The 23,328-nt window shown below is 47.1% G+C and overlaps 1 protein-coding gene across 1 annotated transcript in view; it reads right to left on the bottom strand.

Moving 5' to 3' along the window:
• Positions 1-11,317: 11,317 nt before the first annotated feature.
• Positions 11,318-23,328, bottom strand: part of LOC123925284 (WD repeat-containing protein on Y chromosome-like) — a 55,649-nt gene continuing 43,638 nt past the window's right edge. Inside the window, exons 15-21 of the mRNA XM_045978538.1 lie at positions 23,248-23,306; positions 22,345-22,486; positions 20,478-20,517; positions 19,753-19,838; positions 18,578-18,762; positions 16,505-16,581; positions 11,318-11,525 (exon numbers count right to left, since the gene is read on the bottom strand). Coding sequence (XP_045834494.1) covers positions 11,318-11,525; positions 16,505-16,581; positions 18,578-18,762; positions 19,753-19,838; positions 20,478-20,517; positions 22,345-22,486; positions 23,248-23,306 — 797 coding nt within the window. The remainder of the gene's footprint in view (positions 11,526-16,504; positions 16,582-18,577; positions 18,763-19,752; positions 19,839-20,477; positions 20,518-22,344; positions 22,487-23,247; positions 23,307-23,328) is intronic.

Genomic DNA, 23,328 nt, shown 5'->3' with positions numbered 1-23,328 from the left:
AATATGAGCATGTGTGACATATTTGAAAGCTTTAGAATAATTAGCTGTTCCAGTCTCTAGAGGTTTTATTTTCTCAGATTTGTCACATGGTGTGGATCCCTTAACAATTCTTATTCTACTTAAGGACAGGTGGCACTATGATATAGTGGAAAGAGCACCTTTTGGGGTAAAAAAGGATTTGGTTTCCCATCCAAGGGTTCAATCTGTGCCTCCCTCAGTCCCCTCCCCAAGTACACTATGGTTTTTAGACAGATCACCTGATTTTCCTGAATCTCCCATTTCCTCATCCAAAGCGACATCACATACCCTCGGCAGTCTCTGAGGTTGTGCATCCTCAGTGGTAGGGTTTCTCAACCTCAGCCTCACTGACACTTGGGGCAGGATAACACTGTGTCATGGGGGTCTGACCTGTGCCTTGTATAATGTTCAACAGCATCCCTCAGCCACTAGATGCCACTAGATGCCCCTTTGTGACAACCAAAACTGACCCCTGCCCCTTGAGATCCACTCTAGCAAAAGTGACAACTTCAAAATCATACATAAAGGGAAGGTCGGAAATTGACACCTAGCTGCCTGGGAGTGTCCCAGAACTCTGCGAGGTGCTCCTACTCTGGCTTCACCGTCCTCCGAGGGGGTGTGTATTGCCCAGTTTACAGGTGAAGAAATGGGGGCGGGAAGACAGGCCGACCAGGTTGCAATGTTAATCAGAGCTTAGATCTGACTGACTCTAAAGCCTGTGTTCTATGGCAGTAGAGCGAATAACGTTAGCATCTACTCAGGTGTAAAAGTTGGTCAGCACTGTCAAAATACACTTTTATCATTGCAAACGCTTCGTGAGAGGACTCAGAATCCTGTTTTCTGAAACTGTCTGTTGAATTCAACCATATTACAATTTGCTGTTTTTTTCACCAGGCTGTACATCACTTTGTAAACTCATGCTTATATGAAACACCAAAGCTTTTCTTTACCAAATACAGACTCTTAATCCAGTATTTTCTATTCTTTTTTTTTTTCAAGATTTTTCTTTATTTATCTGACACAGAGAGAGAGAGAGCACAAGTAGGCAGAGCAGCGGGCAGAGGGAGAGGGAGAAGCAGGCTCCCTGTTGAGCAGGGAGCCCAATGCGGGGCTCGATCCCAGGACTTTGATATCATGACCTGAGCCAAAGGCATCCACTTAACCAACTGAGCCACAGGCACCCCAATCCAGTATTTTCAACCCTGGTCAAGAGAGAGAAAGGGAGGGCACCTGGGCGGCTCAGTCGGTTAAGTGTCTGCCTTCAGCTCAGTTCATGATCCCAGTGTCCTGGGATCGAGTCCCACATCGGGCTCTCAGCTCAGCCGGAAGCCTGCTTCTCCCTCTGCCCCTCCTCCCACTCCTTCTCTCAATCTCTCTCTCAAATAAATAAATAAAAATCTTTAAAAAAGAGAGAGAGAAAAAGGGAGAGGGGGCCAGGGATTAAGCAAAATATCAACGTATCAAAAGGAGTCAAGAAGAGTATTGGTTCTGTTAGACAATTGCAGTTGTTTTTCATGCTTTTGTTAGGCTATTGCAATTATTCATTTAAAAAATCACAAAACAAAAACCAAAAACCAAGCTTGCCCTTCCATTAACTCCAGCCTGGAAACTGTGATTGGCAACACTGGCCCAGCGTATATTGTCTCAGAGGCTTAAAAAACAAACAAGCAAACAAAAAAACCACTCACCCTCATAAAGTTCTGATTTAATTGGTCTGGGATGGGACCTGGGCATCAGGGTTTTTAAGCCTTCCCAAATGAGTCTAAGGTGCAGGCTCAAGAACCATCGAGCTATTGTTGACTGGATATGTGGCATCTTTCCAGCCTAAGAGTTTGTAAGTTTCATTTTCCAAGCATTGATACTCTGTTCTGTAAACCGATGAAGATGCTCATCCATCTCCCTTTTTCTGCATGTAGCCTTTTCTCATGGGCTATGGATGTTCAGTTCTCACTTATAGCTCCCCAACTTCCTTACACCTGTCCTGTCACTTCGCATGAGAGGAATTTGGGGAGGGATGTGAGATGGTGGCTGTGCCTTTCCATAGGTCTGTGTATGTCATTTTCATGGCTTCTGTTTTCATCACTTAAGGCTTGAGTCATACTGAGAATGACGCCCTGTGCAACCAACCGAATGAATGGTCATGGTTATTTGCGCCGGTGCCTCTTGGGGGGCCCCTCCTTGCATCACCACCACCCCTCACCCCACCCCAGCATCATCTGCCTGTTCTACTCCTACTCCATCCAGCCCAGAGATTTCCTACAAATGTGCTCCTTTTACATGCTTTTGTCTTTGATTACTAAAAATCAAATAAGCCAAGTAGAGGGAATCAGGAAACAACCCCCTATGTACCCAGTCCTGGCTGCGGCTCAGCTGGGAATTGTGCTGGATAATAAATTAAGTGCTTGCATAGCTTTTAAGTCAAACATACTGGAGGTTCCATTCTGGCTCCGATTTTTACAATCAGCATGGCTTTGGCATTGACCTGCCCTAACCAATTTCCTCTGTAAGCTCAGCTTCTCCCTCCACAAAGTGGTTGTGAGGATTGAAGGAATTTATATGCAGGAAGTGCTTGGCGATTGGGGGACAGAGCCAGCACCCGGCAGCTGGAAAGCTTGCCACAGGGAGAGGAGGGAGTTGTTTCCTCTTCTCGCTAGTTTTCTTCTCCAGTATCAGCATATACTGTTTACTCCTCAGCTGCTATCACTGCACACACACAAACACATCAGTATTTTAAAATTTCCTCTCTTTCATGTCTTTTGTAAAAAACGTGGCTTTTTAAATAGACATGGGCAGTCAAAGCATGCCTGTCTTCCTGCTCAGGGAACAAACCAGCTGCTGTGCACTTCGTGGAAATTCAACCTATTTATTAGTGCTGGGTGCCCGGACTACCTCTTTGCTAAGCACTTCCAGATTTGGGAATGTTCTAAAAGCCAGATGATGCCCCAAAATGACTCTTGGGAACCATGACTTTATAGTCCATAAGCAGAGGACAGTACTTTTCCAGCTGCAAAGAAGTGATGATTGTCGGGATTTGTGAATTGTCCTATTTACTAGCATAAAAAAACATCTAAAAGAGGAGGGTGCCTGGGTGGCTCAGTCAGTTAAATGTCTGACTCTTGATCTCAGTGCAAATCTGGATCGCGTGGTCATGAGTTCAGGCCTCACACTGGGGTCCTTGCCAGGAATGGAACCTACTTAAAAACAAAACAAAATGAAAGAGAAACTTCTGAAAGAGTTGCCTTAATAATATCCTTTTCCCTTAAAACAACAGCAAATACCAGAGTAGCATTCTTTTTTTTTTTTTTAAGTGCCCCTACCTTTTTACTTAGAAAAGTTAACAAAATATTGTAGCATGCACTTGGCCAATTATGGCAACTCGCCCCTGTCTCTTCTCCACATACCGTCCCAGAACAGGGACCTCCTCCTCCCAAACCACAAGTCCATTGCCACCCCCAGGGTACCTCTCACTGGCACAACAGAATTATCAGGTCCGTTTGTGCCTTCCATGTCCTTTACAGCTGTTTTTTGGAATCTGGGATATGATCAAGGATTATATACTTCCTTTGGTTCCCATAATCTATCCAACTCTTTTTAAATGATGTAAATTAAGTTTTGTTTGAGAATGTTGGACATTTTATAGAAATACTGTTCATAAGTGTTTGGTCTAAGGAGAGCTTTATTGAGGAATTAGAAGAATTAGAAATAATTAGACAGTACTTGCATTCGCTTAGGTCAACTGCATCTTTTTAAAAGCTTTGGGGGTGAGCTCATGGTTAGGGACAAAACACTCTTCCATTAGTAGATAAGACACATCCAAGAGCAAACAGCCCTACTGCTTAACATCCACAAAAATCAAATCTAGACTAGCAGAGCTCCACCTTACAATTGTTGTGTTTCAGTGGGACAGAGGTGTGTGTCCTGCACACCGTGGGTTCCCACATGTCCCACACACAGCTGATGTGTTGAGGTCATGAGCGCTGCACCCTCAGGTGGGGGCACTGCCTTTGCGGGACTGATCAGGCTTTTCAGCTGTGAAGTGTAAGACACCCAACTTCAAGTGCGCCGGTTCAAAGAGGGAATTTATAGGAAGAAGGATGGCATGTGATTAAAGAGCACTGAATAACCAGCGTGTGGATAACCTGGGGTGACTCATCTTCCAGAACGTTGGGACTGGCACGAGCACGGCACACGTCTCTTCTGTCCTTGTTCATGTCTGCTCTGTCTCCTGCACACATGCTTGCTCCCTGGGCAGGGTGGGAAGTCCCCCAGCAGCCAGTGCTGACACACAGCTTCCTGTATCCTGGAGTCAGGGAGGAGGGGACTTGTGACGGGCGCCCTCCTGGGGACCAAACTGCCCACAGCTGAGTTCTGTAAGAACATGACCACTTGCATTCAAGCCCTGGGCGACATGGCAGGAGGAGCACTTCTCAGGACAGGAGCTGCTCTGGGAAGAACGAGGGACGCTTGACACACCCAGTCGCAGTGTCTGCCAGCTCCCGGGGGCTCCCTGGGCTCTCCCCAGCAGCTCAGCGCATCTCTACAGCACCCTTGTGGGGCATGGAGGAAAGTGGCCGGGAAGTGATTCTTCAGTGCATGGTGGCATCGAGGACGTCCACCTGTCCCCAGTTGTCCCAAAGTTGTGCACAGGAATGATGGGCGGGCATGCTGAGAGGGAAGCAGGCAGTTCTTCCTTCTTTCCTGTCACTGGGAGTCACCACAAATAACCTAAGCAGTTCACGGATCCCTGTCTCTGAACTCAGCCCTGATGGTTTGCCCAAGAAGGCTCGCATCCCCTGAGACCTCGGCGCTCTCATCTGTCACTTCGGTTCCTCTCCACCCTGGTGTGCTGTGGGCTCCCAATGAACAGCGGGGACAGGGACAGGCTGACTGCCAGGTCTCTGACTTTGGTGTCATTCCTCAAAATGGAGCCCACAGGAGAAGACCAGGATGGAGGAGGAGGTGAGGAGGGCTGACTTCACCTTTGTGCATGCTGAGTTTGAAATACTTGCCAAGGAGACCAGGGCCGAGAGCCAGCGAGGGGTGGGGGGTGGCTCCCAGCTGCGGGACTCAGGAGTGAGGGCTGAGTGGAAACAGACCACCAGTCCTCATGGAGGCCATGCCTCAGGCTTTGTGTGTAGACGAACAAGTGGGGCATGCATGGAGCCAGGGGGAAGGGTGGGTGGTCGGAGGGTGGGGTGAACAGGGCTACTGTGTCCCATAAAAGAGTGGGGGGGGGCGCAGGGTCCCTGGGAAGCCACGGGGGAAGCCACAGGTGTGCAGGGGAAGCCACAGTCCAGCTCCAACATCCCCATGTCCTCCCCTTCTCCAACGGGAGGCTGGTCTTAAGGACCTTCTTCGACAAGCCCTGACTTCCCCCAGGCAGCTACCGGAGACTAGCCTCAGATTGCTCCCTCTGGTCGCCCAAACTGGCTAGGACACCCTGACCTCTCCCCCTACAAGGAGACGAGGATTTATTAGCTAATGTAAGAAATGATGCCCCCTGTCAAGAACAAGGTCTGTGAAGACTTCGGCCCAGAGTTGGTCCCAATGGCCTGTGTGAGACCCCTCTGCGGATTTGTTTCCGGGGACGTTGTCAGCCCCCTGCCCCCTGCACGCCCTCTCTCGGCCCCCATGAAACAAAGCTAAAGCAGGACTGGCCACATGTGGATTTCCGTGTCCAGCCCTGGTACTCCAAAGAGATCTTTGTGTCATGGGACTTTACAGTGTCTGTGAGGGGTGGAGTTTGAAACCCACTCTTGGCTAAAACTTTGGATAGCATGCGAAAGACAATTCTCCGCTGCAGCTGAGATTCGGGAGGGTCCCAGGGGGGAAACCGGTGGAAGCAATGAGGTGAGAACCGGGTGACACGAGATGGACAGAAGGGAGGACCAGGATGCCTGGGGGTTCTTTCTGGGTTTGATGCCGGTGGCTGAAACCAGTGCTTCTGATTTCCAGGGCCTGTTTACTCAGTGGGACAAAGGACATACAGGTCCTGGAAGTAACTTAGGGTTCCGGTTTACTCCTCACTCTCCTAAGTCTACATGTGGGGGAGTGCTCTGCAAACACCGTGTCCCTTGTTTCCTTAGACCCATTCACTCCTACTTCTCTGCTCTCAGAAATCACCAGGGAACCTTCTGGGGCTAAGTCTGGAGAACTTTTGGGCATCATCTCCTTTGGTGGCTCTGTAGCGCTCACTGTTCTCCCTGTCTCGCTCCTCTCTCATGGGTCTGGAGGCCAGAGGTCTGAAATCCAGTTGGTGGCAGGTTCCTCCTCTCTCCAAGGGCTCTGCGAGGAGGATCCTTCCTTTCCTCTCCCAGTTTCTGGTGGCTCCAAGTGTCCATTGGTGTGTGACCTCATGTCTCTTTTCCATGTCACCTCCCCCCGCACCTTGTTCCCCTTTCTCCTGTTCTCTCCTTTGCCTCTCTCACAAGGACACTTGCGATGGCATTTAGGACCCATCCAAATAATCCAGGGTCATCTCCTCCTGTCCTGATACTGAGGTTAATCAGAACTGCAAAACTGCAGAACTTCCCAGTAAGGTCACATTCATGGGTTTTGGGGATGGGAACTTGCTGGGTCTGGGCAGCCATCCCTCAGCCCACTACCGGGCCCCACAGAGGACAAGAAGAAATAGTGCCTACGTCTTCCTCACCATGTCCTCCTGTCTGTGTTTCACCATAGAGAAATCTCCCACATAAAATTTGCTTGCTTTGTCATTGTGTAGGAATATTAAGCCAGTAATAAAAATTTGTAAGCCTTTAGTAATACCTCTGATGGTCATAAAGAAGCACACAAATGACATCTTTCTTCATGAGAGTCACCACAACAGGAGGCAGAAGTGAAAGGGGAGGCTGGAAAGTGTGTCTTGGGATGGGGGTGGTGGGCGTGATATATCAAACTGGCCAAATTATTGCAGACCAGCATCTAAACTATAGAATATTCTCTTTGGGACCTTAGAACTAAGGGTGACGGGAGGACAGACCTAGGTTTAACCTGATCAGATAGGACATGGGGTGGTATGAGGGATGGAGGGCAGAGGCTGGCCTCAGAGCGGGGCCTGGGAACAGTCAGGATTCAGGTAGGACAGAGTGGCTTTCAGGGTCTAGAAGAGTGATCCTGCCTGGGTCTCGAATCTCTCAGGCAGCCGACCAAGCATCTAGGAGCTGTAGCTAGCCTCCCTCAAGCTCGTGGAGTGGAGAAAAGACTGTGACTCCTCTTTGTTGGGCCCCTACCTTCCACAGAGAAACCTTGAAAGGCAAACAAATTGTGCTCCAAGGCTTAGCCAAGTGGTATAGGCTGGGTTGTCCCCAACAGAGAAGACAGTGCCATCACTCTAATGCCACTGGTGAGAGACAGGGAGCCTGGCTGGGCTTCGCCACTCATGGTGGGTCACTCACACCAGAGTCTTCAGCTCACCAAAGTCCATCGGTAAGATTTGGATAGGAGAAGGAAAGAGCTGGTCAAGCTCTGAGCCTGTCCTAAACCCAGCTCAGCTTCCTGGAGCAGTCCACCCAAGGGACTACCGGGCATCTCAGTTAGAAATAAAATGGCCCTTGTTTCCATTTGCCGTTGTTCCTTGTTGTGTGTCTCCATCTGGGATCTCAGACGGAGAAGAGGGTATTTGGCGGGGCAGATTTGGACTCCCCGGGGCCACTGCTCAGATGCTGGGCATCATCAGCCTCTCAAATTCTATCCAGTCTCATCTTTCCCACCAGCTGCCCAACACAGCACATACGCCCCATAGTCCATGATGCCTCACACTGTCCTCTATGTACAAGGGAAACAGGACAGATGGAGGAATCTGGAGACTTCGGTCCCAAACGTGGCTCTTGCCACCTTCTTGCTTATGATCCTGAACAAATTACTCTCTGTTATAGACTGAGTGTTGTAACACCCCCAAATCCATATGTCAAAGCTCTAATTGCCATGCGGTGGTGGTAGGAGGCGATGCCTTTGGGAGGTGATTAGCTTGAGATGGGGTCAGAGGTAAACAAACTCGCTCAACTGTCTTTAATCCAGCATTTCCCAAACTCATTTCTGCAAGGCCCTGGGGGGTAATGCTGGGGTTGTCTCTGCTTCTGCTGTGGTGGGCAGCAGGGAGTTGAGAGAGCAGGCTTCTGGCTACAGAGGTAGGAGTGGGAAGGGGCAGAGCAAAGACCTGGGTCAGACAAAGGTCTGATGTTCTTCACTGCTTTGCCCCATCTTCTTCCAACAAGGCCAGACCAATTGGAAGTTGCACCTGGAGGTATCTGGAACCTTGCTTGGCATGATTTATAAGATGGGTTTTGTTTTGAATGTCGCTGACTTCATACAATGGCATTATTTCCTCAAGGGATTAGTTAATGGAAGGAACACTGCCCTCAGCAAAACAGCATTAATGCAGAGCTCTCAATTTAAAATAGTACCAAGTAGGCAGGCTAGAACCCCGAGGATTAAACTCTAAATGTTATGGTCCAAAAATAAAGGATTAAAAATGAGTACTTCATTAAAATAAAGAGAGATCCTGTGTTTTAAAGGTTTACATAAAGCAGGGTGGGAACAGGGGTCTGGCCAAGGTAGGTCCGTTGTTTAGGAGGCTCAAAGATTCAGAAACAGAAGGGCAAAGCCTGTGTGGGGAGCAAATTGTTCCCCTTTCCCTTTTCAGCAGTTGAGGATATTAAGGCTTAAGGGATAAAGTAATAATATGCTCTGGCCCAGCAGCAAGCTGGTAACATAGCAGAGAGCAGGTCCTCTCTGTGCCTCTGGAGCCTGGAGAAAACCCAGGATTTAAACCCATGTCAGGAAGAAGGCAAGGAAGGAGGAAGGGAGGGAGGGAAGGGGAAGGAAAAGGCAGGCAGATAGACATAGTCTGAGGCAGTGGGAATCAATTGTCTAGCCTTCAGAGACATGCAGAGGATGTTTGTGTACCCAGCCCCCTTCTCTTCTCCAGGGGAAGCAGGGCCTTTGCATCACCATGGAATCTAAGGGACCAGCCATTTTTAAAGGAACCAGTCCCCAGCCTTCACTTGGTTTGAGCCAAGGTAAGTGCTGACCCAAGATATGGCAGCAAGTCTCTTTGCTAGGAATTTGAGGCTTGGAATGCAAGAGAACTTAAAGTCAGTCTCTCTGTGGAATTAGAGCTACCAATTAAACCCAGAGACTGCTGTGGCCATGTTTCCTGCAAAGGGGACAGAGCTGGTCTGCAGAGAAAAAGAGGACAGTACCACGGGGACAAAGATAGAAGGTCAGTCCTGATGGGGTTGTTAAGTTCTTGGTCACCATTTTCCCCATGGTTCTATGAATCATTACATTTCTCATTTTGCCTAAGCTTGGATTATTTAATGGGGAACCAGGAGTCTTCCCTGATGTGAGTGTTTTCTACCGGCGTCAGCAGGAGTTACTGAGGTCTGGGCTCCGTCGTGGCTGAGTCAGAAAAACGTCAGGGAACAAGCAGGCAACTTAGCCAGGAAGCAGAGCAACATCTCCCTGGCAGCCACTGAAAATACAGAAACCTGTGGAATGCCCTTCATGGTGGGTGGGGGGGAGAGGGGCTCCTAAAAGCACTCAGTGAGGATCCAACATTCTTGGCAAGGGCAAAATAAGGTATAAGGCCACAGGGGCCTTGGGGTGGTGGACAAGAGGAGTCTAGAAGTGAAAGAGAAGTGGGGGCAGGCTCACCCCTGATATTTGGGGGCAGGACAAGAGCACAAATGGGGGCTCAGTCTTTAAAAGTTAAATATCAAGTTAACAAATTGTTCATTAAAGTCTTAACAGATGGTGAGTGTTCTCTCCTCCTACCTTGGCCACTCAGAAGGTCCCAGAAGGCCAGGATGGTTGTAGAATTTTTGGAATCCTCATAGTTCCATGGGGATGTGGCAATGCAGGGAGGGCAGCCTCTGGCTCCCAGCGCCCAGCTCACCCTCTTGCTCCCTCCACCCTTGGCTTCTTCCTGCACAATGACGGACCTGTATGGGCACCCTCCCCCAACGCATGTCCACTATGTGCGTGCACCCCAGCACATACCCGCCCCCTTTGCTGCCCTGCTGAGCTGGGACTGTGTGGGTCTCTCCACGGATGGACAAATCCCCGAGGACACAGCATGACTCTAGACACAGATTCAAAGCCATCTGGGCTTGACATTTCCAGCTCCCAGGACCTGCAGCACAGTCCAGAAGTGGGATACTTCTCAGTCCCCCAGACTTTTTGCCCTAGGCGAGGGTGTGGGGGGCATGGCCAAGACAGTACCTCTCCTGCCCTTCTGAGAAGGCTACTGCTCATGGACGGACCAAAGAGCAGGTGAGCCGGTACTGGAAAGTACTGGACTGCAGGGTCAAGAGAACTCCTGTGTTTGCGGTACTCTGTACCTTGCTGCCTTCATTTGCAAAGTGATGGCTTTGAATTAGGGGTGGAGATTTATAGCCCGGTGACTGGGGCCACCTTGAGGTTTGAAGTTTGAAAATTTTGGCTGTGTGACTTTGTGCAAAAAGCCCATCATCTCTCTGAGGACCGTTTTCTCATCGATAAAGCAGGGATGCACCTTCCCTAGGCTGCTTCAAGGTTGAATGACGCCCATGGAGAGAGATTGGCATAGCAAGTTGCTGTGACCGGCAGCTGCTTTGTTATTCTTTTTCTACCCCTGTCGGGTCTCTGAGAGGGCTGAGAGCTTCAGAATGGCTGTTCTAGGACCACGCTTGGAAAGGAGAGGACAATCGGCCTCCTGATTCTATTCCCAGAGCCTGCTTTTCTCAGCTCTGACGGTCCACATGGTTCGTAGTTAAGACCGTGGGCTCTGGATTTTCTTTTGCCATTTACTAACTGATGGCCATCAGCCAGCCGTCTATCCTCCCGGAGCCTCAGGTTCCTTGTTGGTGAAACGGGACACTAGTAGTATCTACTCATAGAGGTGTTATTAGGAATAAAGGAGATAATGCATTCCAGCAATTAACCGTGGCTTGCCTGGCATAAGACAAACTTACGAAATTGTCGGTTTTTTCCCAAGCAGCCATCCCACCTGCGGATGGTGGTTGTTGGTGATATCTGGGGTGTGTTGGAGCTGCAGCCCGTCAGCTCTGTGCTGGCTTCCCTCAATGAAATCTTGGCTTCCGAGGAAGGAAAACCTCGAATCCGACTCGTTTGCTTCAATTCAAGATCTAATTGCTTTGGGAGGAAGCCCACACTTTGGGAGGAAGTCTTTTTTCCTCGCCCCTGAAGGGCAACGCGGGCTCTCGCTCAGACATCTAGGTTAACTGGGAAAGAAGAACTTGCCAAGGAAAGAGCAACCTGGTCCCTTCAGAGTGCAGACAGGGCAACTGCTGTGTGATCACTGCTCCTTCTGGGCAGCTTCACTTCCTTCTTTTTCCTTCATGAGAAAATTTACGTTAAACAAATCTGAGCCAATAATGGACAAGTCTGGCTTCTCCCCGACAGGGGACGCACAGGCGACCTCGTGGCATCGGAGGGTCTGGTAGATGCTCGGCCACCCCAGCCCACATGTTCTCCCGGAAGGAGGGTTCCAGTCCAGCGGCAGCCTGGAGGGAAAGAACCAGGTGAGCGTGTGGATTCCACAGGCCCCTGCTGCCTCCTGCCGAAACGTAAGCTCAGCACGGTGGTCCTTGCCGTCATCCTACGGCTTCCATTCGCAATACCAGGGGCATGTTGGTCGCTTCTACTCACCCCTCTATCCGCCCTGTCAGCAGCTCATCTCCCTCCTGTTTATTTCTCAACACCTTGGAAAGCCACTTACTCCCACCCCTCAGAATCCTCTCATAGTCAAGTCCTTGCCACGGGCGCCCCCGCCCCCATCCCAGACTCCGAGCCATTCGCACAACAGGCGCTGTGCCATCTGAGCCACTGTGAAGACAGTGTAGTTGTGTAGCATTAGGCCCATTCACACTGTTGTGCAAACGTCGCCTCCATTCATGTCTAGAACTCTTTGCATCTTGTAAAATGGAAACTCTATCCCCCGTTACACTACAACTCCCTATTCCCCTCTCCCCCCAGCCGCCTGGCAATGGCCTCTCTGTCTCTCTGAGGCTGACTCCTCCCAGTTTCTCCTGTAAGGGGCGTCCCACAGGGTTCATCCTTTTGCCTCCGGCTTATTTCACTTAGCTTAATGTCCTTATAGTCGATCCAGGCTGCAGCCGCTCTTCCTTCTCTAAAGGTTCCCTTGCAAATGGCTATGTCCTATTCAACTTACAGGTCTGGTATGAATCATTCTTCCAGGAAGCCTGCACTACTGTTTCCACGATGCTTTGCCCCCCTGCTGTCAGGGGACAGCCAAGCGGTGAAGGGCTAGAGCCTGGAGACAACCCCCTGCTTCCCCGAGTGTGAACTCCTTCGGGTCGCAGACTCCTATTCTCACTGCACCCAGCCGAGAGCGGTGTAAATGCCCTGAAAGTATCCATGTACAATTTCCGGCAAAAATCTGGAGACCAAGCCTGGATAGTCTGCATCTATCAGGGATAGGAGGTATACTTTCCTACCCTTCCCTAGAGCACCGTTTGTCTCTGTGGTGCCCTTCTCTGTCTGTTTCCTGGCTTCCATGGCCTCTGTCAGTAGCCCCCTCGGTGTCTCTGAGAGTCCAAGGGTCTCCTCTCCCTCCCTCTGCTCCATGCATGGCCGCTGAGTCACCCACTCGCCTTCCTGGTACCGGGTCTCTTCCCAGTCTGCCACTCCCAGACTCGCTTCACCCCACACAGCCCGGGAAGCCCCTACTCCTGGCTACTTGCTTACCCCTTTCTGTACAAGTGAACCCCAGCTAGTTAGCGCCATCACTCTGGCCTGCGTTTGGGGAAGGGTGCTTGATTCCACGCTCAGCTGCCTATTGCCAGCAGCTTCTACTTCCTATCTGGAGCATTGTAAAGCTACACTTCGGGGGGACATCTGGGTGGCTCAGTGGGTTAGGCAACTGACCCTTGGTTTCAGTTCAGATCATGATCTCTGGGTCATGAGATTGAGCCCCGCTTGGGGTTCCATGCTCAGTGGGGAGTCTGCTTGAGGATTCTCTCTCCTTCTCCTTCTGTCCCTCTCCACTGCCTCAAAAGAAAAAAAAAGAAAAAAAGCTACAACTTCCTTTCTGTGCTCATATAAAAGCCCTTCTCTGAGGCCTGGTCTTTTCACAGACTGGTGACACCATGTGCCAGCCTTATACTGACCAGTGGTTTGACTTTGGGCAACTCCCAAGCCTCAGTTTCCTTATCGATAAGTGTGGAAAACACACAGTCCATCTCCAGGATGCTATGAGAATGAACCAAGATCATTTAGTAATTCCCACCTAAACATCAGGGGGGCCTGGAAGATCTCCAACATTTTTTGGTGTTGGATGAGGTGCGTGCTGTTTGAGAAGGCAGGCCCCACTGAGAGAGTGCAGGTGAGGTATCTGATGGGTAGACCAATGACAGGGTCATCCCCCTCTTCCTTCCTGCCCATGTTCTCTTCTTCTCATCCTCAATGCTACAGCCAAGCTGTCCAGAGAAAGGCATCAGTTTGATTTGTTTTGATTCTTGCTACTCAAAGGATCACACATGGTAGATGCCCTCTTAACTGAAATGATGGATTGACTGACCCTGTAAACACCGTGCCCGATGCCTGCAGCTTCCCAACGGTCACGGCTAGTAGGTGACTCATCTGCTCCCAATGGTTGAGGGTTGAGTTGTGTGCTTAACAAAGACCCACTGTGTTTGTTCCCAAACCTATATGCCAGTGGTACCTTTTATTGTGGTCCGAAATCAATTTACATGATATGAGAATTAATGAAACTCGGGTGAATAGTTTTCATTTTGTGAAAACTAAGACGAATTCTTTGGGAAGACAAGAAGAAGGGTGATATTGAATTGAGGATAGATGGGACACCTTTTTTAAAGTGTGTGGAAAATTCTAAAAATCTAGAAGGGTACTGTGCTCATATTTCTTTGCAAGTATCTTTCAGTTCTTGCTCTACTTAAAAAGAGCAGAAACTGAAAGTCATATATAATGTATTTATGGAAGACTGTGATGAACTTGTCTCTTAGTTGAAGAGAAAGTCTTGGCCCCAAATCCAAAGATAGAGAAACAAATGTACATCTTACTATTGCAAGTTGAAATAAAATATTTACTGTTTTATGTAGGGTTCCCTGCCTTTAAAAACATAGATTTTTAAGTAGCCCAACAAACTGGTGTCCATCCAACTGGATGAGAGTATTTCCACTGGTTCCCCTCCTGGCTGGGACTCTCTAAGCAGCCCCACTCTGGCCTCTTTTCTTCACTGCTCACAGCTTCCCTTTTAGGTTCCACTCTTGTGGCCTTGCAGCAGAGAGAAAGAGAGAATCGATGCTGAGTCCAGAGCCGACATTCACGCTGCCCCCCTTGGCGTGGACCTAACGAGCATGATAGTATCTTCCTACGGCTGCCTCCTGCTCTTGGTTTATGTTGTTTGGCAGCCTTGTCCCACCCCACACCCAGAACCGTCTCTGGAGATGGACTGAACGGTGTCCCTCAAAACTCAGATGTTAGAGCCCTAATCCCCAGTGTGATGCTGTTTGGAGATGGGGTCTTTGGGAGGTCATTAGGGTCAATGAGGTCATGAGGTGGGACCCTTAGGATAGGATTAGTGTTTTTAGAAGAAGAAGAAGAAGAAGAAGAAGAAGAAGAAGAAGAAGAAGAAGAAGAAGAAGAAGAAAGAGATTCTTGTTTCACCCCATGAGGACATAGTGAGAAGTCTCTCACCTGGAAATGAGTTGCCCCAAACCTCGATCTTGGACTTCTACCCTCCAGAACTGTAAGAATAAATGTCTGTTGGGTAAGCCACCCAGTCTTGTGTTTTGTTACAGCAGCCTGAGCAGACTAACACTCCAAGGAGAGGCAACTAAAACCCATGCTGGTTCTGCAAAGGTGTTTAAAGAATGATGTTGATTCTGCCCTTGCCCATGATGACAACGATGAAGACCCAAGATATCTGTGGATGGAAACTCCTTCTCTCTTTCTGTCTCCAGTCAAGCACAATGTCATGCTCACCATCTCCTTAGATCACAGATCCTCCTGGGAGCTCTCCCTCCAGGGGTACCAACAGGAAGTCTAAATGCCTTGCCTGAGGTCACACTGTTTTCAAAGCCAGACCTGTAACTCTAATCCACATCCATGCCATTTAATTTCTTTTTTGAAAAATATTTTATTTATTTATTTGACAGAGAGATAGAGAGAGAGAGCACAAGTAGGCAGAGTGGCAGGCAGAGAGAGAGGGAGAAGCAGGCTCTCCACTGAGCAGCGAGCCTGATGTGGCACTCCATCCCAGGACCCTGCGATCATGACCTGAGCCGAAGTCAGAGGCTTAACCAACTGAGTCAACCAGGCACCCCTTGTCCATACCATTTTCTAACCAAACTTTAGATTCATGGCTGTCAACTTTTTTCTGGCATGATACACAAGGTAGGGTTTCCATGTGTGATGCCCTCTGATTTTGATAGCATCTGAAACATCCTACTATTTGACCCACTGGAACAGAGATTGGCTAGTCACCTACTAAAAGCCCTTTGTTGCTTTCCTTCTTGGTTACAGAACTTTGAATTCTCTTGCTGCTAGGTGTGACCATGTGACTAAGTTCTGGCCAACAGCATGTAAGCAGAAGTGTGTAGGAGCTCCTGGAAAAGTTCATAAAGGGAGCGGATCTGGCTGGGATGTGCCTCCCTTTTGTCCTGGACATCTGTTCTCCATGTTCCTGTTTCTTCAGACTATTTGGAAAGTGGGAGGCCCTGGTGGCTATTTGTACCATAAGATGATAGTGAAGACAGAAACCAGAACTAAGATACTGGGCAGAAGTACAAAGAAGGGGTCTGGGCTCCTGATGATTTGGAACCACTGCACCATGGAAATGGGCAAGTCAGGTGGTGTCATCACTCATGCACCCCCACAGCCTAGATCTAAAACCCATGATGAAAGGAGTAACAGGTGACACTGAGTAGCTGTTTCCAGGTCCCTTGATGATTGGGACCCAAGACAGCTGGAATGGGGCCTGGAGAAAAAAACACCTCACAGAACTGGAGAGACGCTTTCATTCATCTCACTTCTCTGTGGAACCCAGCCACATCCCAGTGCAGGGAAACTAGAGGTCACACAAGGCCTTTGGGGTACCTCATGTTTTCTGAGCTTTGGACCCTCACCCCACACTCTCAGGAAGTCTGAGCAGCTGCAAGAAGAACAGTGAGGGAGTACTGCCCCACATGGCCTTGAAGGCAGCAACATCAGCCATGGAGCTCCAGGTGAAGAACTCAACAGGATCGCCCTTGGCCACCTGGGATGGCTAGACAAAACTGGGGCTTGGGGTGTCCAGTCGTGCAGGTAGGACATCACACTGGCGAGATTTGAATGGTGACCTCATTATAGTCACAGGTTGAGGGCTTAGGGACAAGTGACCCATGTTGATGACAGAGTGGTGTGGGATGCCTCAGCCAGGAAAGGTTGCCTTCTTTCAGGGGGGCCCTCACTTCGACCTGCCTATTCCTATTAGGCTGACATGCCATTGAGAAATGCATACCATTGATCTATGTCTTCTTTAATTTCAACTTCAGGGATGGGGTCTTCTGGAGAGCGAGGATTAGGGGTCTTTTCCGGCTGGAAGAAGAAGGAACAGTTATGGGACTGAGAACCCAAGATCACACTGGTGTTGGGGAACAGGGATAACTTGTAGTTACATGAATTTTCCATGTGGGAACAAGATCCAGCCTGGCTGAATCTGCTGGAAAACAAGAACATTTTCCCCTGAGATTTGACTCAAGTTTTCAAACCACCAACTCATCTGAGATATTTTCCAGGTGAATGATTTTCTGCATTCCATTAACTTATTTTAGTTGTGGTTGTATTTGATATGCTGATATTCTGGAAGAATCGCTACTGACACCCAGAATTCAATCAACACATTCAGTTTTGCAAAACAGACAGTCAGAGAAACGTAACGTTTTTAGGGCTGGAACAAAACACACAGATCAGCTAATCCCCCTCTCATTTCATAGATTAATGGGAGTGATTGGTGAAGGTCACACATCTAATGAAGGTGAACTTGAGATCAGAACTCAGGAGACCCTACCCTGTAAACAGTGCTGCAAACACTTTATTCTGCAATTTCACAGTTTGGATTCCGATTGACTGGCCCAAATACACTACGTAAGGGCTGAGATTCTTTTCTTAATTTCCTCCATGTATTTCTCTTAGAAAGAATTGACGGACTGTCAATTGTTCCTGAGGTAACAGCAGTCAAATTGGACAGCATAATAAACACAGAAGCACCTAATGGTTTATCTACACAAGATCAAGGTCAATCCTGGAGTCCACTGCCCCATCCCCTGTCACTCTCAGAGAACAAACATCATGTAAATTATCTATTTTGATTTGTTGAACTGAATAGCCTTCCTCCCCTCCCTGCCTCTCCCTTCCCTTCCCTTCCTTCTTCCTCCTGCTTTGCCCTTCCTCAGCTCCCTCCTTCCTGTTCCTACATTAGACTTGCAGTCAGAATTTCTCTCTAGGACTGCCTTCCAGCCAAACATCCGCCTGGCTTCTGCGCACGTCAGCACATTTCTCTCATCCTGGCCTTCCTCTCTTCCCACCTCCCTCTGTGCTTTTGTTTCCAAATTGCGGGTCTATCAAAATTAATGAACTCATTTATTTGCTCTATATCAAATGCACATGGAAATTATTGTATTTCTAAATAGACCGATAGTGCTGGGTAGACACATTCTGATCTCCTGAGAGCCACCACGGTACCTCTTTATAACCTTGGGAATGCTTACGAGAACACGATCGTGGCAATGTTGAGAGGCTTCTGACAAGACAGAAGGTTTTCTTGATCTATGTTTGCCGGGTCCCTTTATTTCCTATTTTGAGTATGTTTGGAGCTCTACAGAAAAGTCAGCAACGAGGTTACACTGTGTGATCAGTATTCTAGGAGGCTGCCAAGGAAAAATCTGAGACACATTATTTTGCTGGCAGAGCAGGTGTTCTGCTCTGAGTTGTAACATAACCAGTGAGCAATAGCTCATGAAATGACCTTCTTTTCAATTTATTAAAGGGCAAGCGTTTCTTGGAAATCCATATATTTCACTAAGCTCTAAATCAAGACTGCATCTACCAGAACCCTCTCAAAATCTCTTGCTCCAATTTTGACTTTCATAGACGAGGGCACTAACCTGATCATTTCTTCCTATCACTTGCTAGGAAGCCAAGCTTTCATGTGTATTTCTTAAAGGGGAGTGTGCTCAGTGGGCTGAATTGTCAGTGTCTGTCCTTCTCAGATGTGACTGCAGGGCTGAGCCTGATGCTAAGTCTCCTTATAGTCCAAGGCCACAGGCAGTTGCCTTTCAGTTGATCAAAAGGAGGACAAAGTCAAGTGACCCTAGGAGAGGAGCTTCAACCATTCCCACATATGGACCAACAATACCTACCCTCCCAACCCCTAACACAGCTCTGGTTGGTAGCATGATCTAGGGATACACTTTTAATCCCTATATTTACTTGGTTCTCTGGGTCATTTCTTGACTCATTCAGGTTGCAGTTTGTATTCCATGCCACAAAATTCCAAAATGCAAAGATAGGAATTGGATGTGCTGGGACCAACCTTAGCCTTTTCCTCCACCACCTTGTCTTGTTCCTCCTCCTTTGTGTGCAGAACAGCCACATCCCCTCCCAGCACTGGGTGAGCAGGTGTGCTCTGGGGATCTGTCAAAATTTCATAGGGCACTCTAGGGTGGCTCCAGGAGGCAGGAGTGAAAATATCCCAAGGGCTGTGTTGCCCAAAGGTTCCTGGAGGAATAGAGAAAAATAAGCATAGTATGGGAGCTAACCTGGCTTCTAATTGGAGCAAAGCTTACTGCTAAGATGGCTAGGTCAAACTAATCAAATTTAGTTCTGCTTTTGTAGTTCCTTAAGAAACAACTCCAGGGCAGTTGGCTCTGGAAACCTGAGCCTAGTATGCCTCCTACAAAATGCATCACATGGGTGCTTAAACTACTCAGTAATATACTAAGGATTTACAGAATAAATTCTAAACAGTTTTAACATTTGCTTCAAGGGGTATCAGTTAGGGAAACAAGATGACCTGCTGAAATAAATATACAGAGTCTCTCTACACAGTAAGTCAGGTTAATCTTACTACTTTTGCCGACCCTGGCTAGGCCTTTCCTCATACACGGTCCCTCCAGTCCTGAATCATTCCTACAGAAACATGACCCTATGATAACAGGGTTCCTTACCAAACTCACTGAGCTCAATCTGGCTGAGTTCTTGAAGTTTAACTGTCTTTGATTTTGCTAATTTTTGTGAAAGGAAGCTGACTTTATGGTATGGCCTGAATTTTGTTTCTTCCCAAAACTCACATGCTAAAGCCCTAACCCCCAATGCAACTATATTTGGAGATAAAGCCTTTATGAAAGTCATTAAGGTGAAAATGAGGTCATAAGGGTAAAACCCCGATCTGACTGGGATCTGATAAGAAGAGATACCAGAGCAGTCTCTCTGCCATGTGAAGATACAAGAAAATGGTTCTCTGCAAGCCAGGAAGAGAGCTCTCTCCAAAACCCATCTGTGCTAGAACCTGATCCCAGACATCCAGTCTCCAGAACTGTTCTCTTGTGAGAAATAAATGTCTATTGTTTCAGTCGCCTGGTGGATGGTATTTGTTAGGCAGCTTGAGCTGACTAATACACTTGGCCTCGGAGAATTCATGACTCAACAGAGGCTATATCAGAAACCCTGAACTGGGACTGAGGTAATGGCCAGGGAGATGTTCCATACCTATGTACTTCCCGTCCACGCTCCACAGGCGCACCGTGCGGTCAAGGGAGGACGACAGCAGAAACTTTTCTTCTATCAGCTCCAGACTAATGAGATAAAAAGGGAGGAGAGATTCTCCAAGGCTTGTCCAGCATGAATGACACATTGGATCAATGTGTCAATGCTCCGTTAATTACAGTTGGAATATAGAAGCCAAGTTAATCGCCCCAATTATTCCTGGTACCATTCTTTCCCTGCCTCCTACCATACCACACTCTTCAAATTCTCTGGCTTCAGCCCCAAGGTATCAAACAAGATACACTGGAAACCATCTTATGTGTGATGGGCCTAGGGGGTAGATCACAAGATTGTAAAAAACAGCCCAGCCAGAGTTCAGGTCATGCCTTTATCACTGACGCCTTTCAACTCAGTAAAAAAATTTAAATAAATATAAATAAATTAATTAATAAATTAATTAATTAACTAACTAAATTTCCAAACTTATAGTAAAATACCAGATCAGGTCTAGTCAAGGAAGACAATCATCCATTTACAAGAAAAATGAAGACTTCCAATCAGTCTTGTGCAAACAATGCCTATATTTTATTTCCTCGACAGCAGGACTGTAATACTGTTTTCCTATTTCAAGTAATTCAGAGGCCTTCTGAGAGGATAAATGTGATCAAAGTTCTGAAAAGTATTTTAACTCTTACAAATTCTCAAACTCTAAAATGGATGGTACTCACGATGTCACCACACTGACATGGGCCCGCCAGAATGTCACATCTAAATCGAAAGAAAGAACACACCTGAGTACAGTAGGAGTTAATGTGAGATGCTGTACAACCATTCCTACAGGACAGGGTCAGATCTGGATGAGTGTTCTGCAAGGGGAGAGGTACTGGTGTGGCCGTCGTTGGTTTTGTTATATTAATTGATAAGTGTTTATCAAGCACTTACTATGTATAAGACCCTATCCCAGGTCCAAAGACGTATAAAATGCGTCCTGTGCAAGGTGCTTATGTTATGGTTTCCCTCAGTGCTTAGGGTTTGGTAAGCATGAGAAGCAGACAACTAATGAGAATTATTTTGTGAATTAGCCAGGTAAGAGCTATGTTCCCAGTACTTGGAGTAAATGACCTAGACTAGGCAGGTGGCTCTTACTCTTAAATTCCAATTTCTCTTACTCTAGCATTTAAACTTCTGTGGCGAACAGGAAAAGATGACTCAGGGGAAGTATGCAAATATTTACCTCTCTATTGGCTTTATAGAAATGTATTTATATATACATATAGAAATGCTATATTCTATATTATATAGAATAGTTATATAGAAATGTATATGGGGTTTCATATAACCATTTATATATGTCAGATATTAAATATGCTAAACAGAGCTAAATATGCTTAGTTAGAAAGTTGTCTAAGAGACACAAAGAAAAAAATAAACAAGTCCTGAAAATTATGTATTGTGTGTATGTAGGTGCCCCTGTATAGAACTTTTCTGGAAGAAAATGAAAATTCATTAACAGTGTTCTCCAGATGCAGCAAGGGCAGGTTAGGAGGCAGTAGAGGTCATAGTTAACAACTACTACTTTCCATTTTCCATTCTTTTGTGCTAATTTTTTTTCCCAAACTTGAGCACTTTCACAATTGCTGAAAGGGTTTTAAATTTTTAAACACTTTTCTGACTGCTAAACGAATATGTTTCTGGAAAATTTAGAAAATACACATTTCCAAAAATAAAAAATAAATAACCTCATCTACAAAGAGCTAACATTTGCTAAAACTTTGGTGTATGTCCTTCCAGACTTTCAGTCTTCCATATACTTCTTCGTTTTAACAAAAACTCATACTTCAGTAATTTCGCAATCTGAATTTTTTCACTTAATAATTTACCATGAGTATTTTTCCTGTGAATACATTTACAGCATTATTATTTAATGACTAGATGGCATTCCAGTGTATTTGTTACGCAATCACGTATTGAACCAATTCTCCTTATGTTGGATATCTAGCTTGTCTCTAATGATTGTCTTTCTTACAAACAATGTTTTGATTCACAACATGATCACTAAATCTTTGGGCACCTGTCTTTTTTTTTTCTTTTAAAGATTTTATTTATTTATTTGACAGAGAGAGATCACAAGTAGACAGAGCGGCAGGCAGAGAGACAGGGGGAAGCAGACTCCCTGCTGAGCAGAGAGCCTGATGCGGAACTCGATTCCAGGACCCTGGGATCATGACCTGAGCCTAAGGCAGAGGCTTAACCCACTGAGCCACCCAGGTGCCCCGCACTTGTCTTATTATTCTTTTCCGCCACATGCCTAGAAGTAGGACTGCTGATCTGGAGCTTTAGATACGTATTGTCAACTTGCCCTTCAGGTAGTTTATACCAATTTGCTATCTAAGAACATTTGAGTGCCCATTTTCCTGTATCTGTGCCAACTGTGAATATTTTCATGAAACTGTTTGTTACTACATCCATTTGTAAAGGGTTGAAGAGAGCCCCTCCCATCCTCACTGGTACAATTTCATTTTACCAATGAAAATATTCAATTAAAATCGAAGCTGTGCTCATCATGGGATTTAACACAGAGCGTTCACTGCTTACTCTTGGGAGACTGCAGCTCAGGTCCCTGCAGGCCGTACTCTTTGATGTCATAGACGTGCACAAAACCTTCCTGGTCAGCCATGTAGGCAAGGGCATCTCCTGCTGTCACCGCAATGCTGCTGACCTGTGCTTTGTCCCTGGACTGAAAGAGACATGCACAGCGTCCATTACAGAGACACCCACATGGTGCATCCCAGACACACACAGACATAGCCCCTCACACATACATACACACGAGCATAGTCTTTCACAGACACGTACACATGGGACCACTCGCAGACAGCCAGACACACACACACATACACACACACAGGGCCCATGACACACACACACACACACACACACACACACACACACACACACACGCATATATACGTAGTCCATCAGAGATACACATGGGGTCAGGGTAATTGCAGATAAAACAATGTCTTTATCTTGCCTGTCAGACAATGGCAAGTGGAATGCTATATCTCATTTATAGTAAGAACCAATCACTGTGCCTGTGTTAATCTTTCAGCGAGATAGGGAAATGCTATATAGAAAAATAAAGCCAAGAACTTGGAGCTCATAAGAGTTGCTGTGTTTCATAGCCAGGCTAGTGTCAAAAAAGAAAAAAAAACAACATGGGTGCCTGGGTGGCTCAATCACTTAAGTAATTGCCTTCAGCTCAGGTCATAATCCCAGGGTCCTGGGATAGAGCCCTGCATGGGGCTCCCTGCTTAGTGGGGAGTCTGCTTCTCCCTCCTCCTTTCCTGCTGCCTCTCCCCCACCCCACCCCTGCGTGCACTCTCACACGTTCTCTCAAATAAATAAATAAAATCTTAAAAAAAAAAAAAAGAAAACAAAAACAAAAAACAACAGACCCAAAGCCTGGAAGTGATTTCCAACCACTTCCCAACTTACGGGCGTGAAGTTTGCAATGGGACAGGCCCCACCAAACAGCTTCCAGAAGGTGACAGAACCTGTGAGGAGGGGACAGCAGGA

This window comes from Meles meles, chromosome 14, assembly GCF_922984935.1.
Source record: "Meles meles chromosome 14, mMelMel3.1 paternal haplotype, whole genome shotgun sequence".
Lineage (NCBI taxonomy): Eukaryota > Metazoa > Chordata > Mammalia > Carnivora > Mustelidae > Meles > Meles meles.
This window is presented reverse-complemented; position numbering and strand designations above follow the sequence as displayed.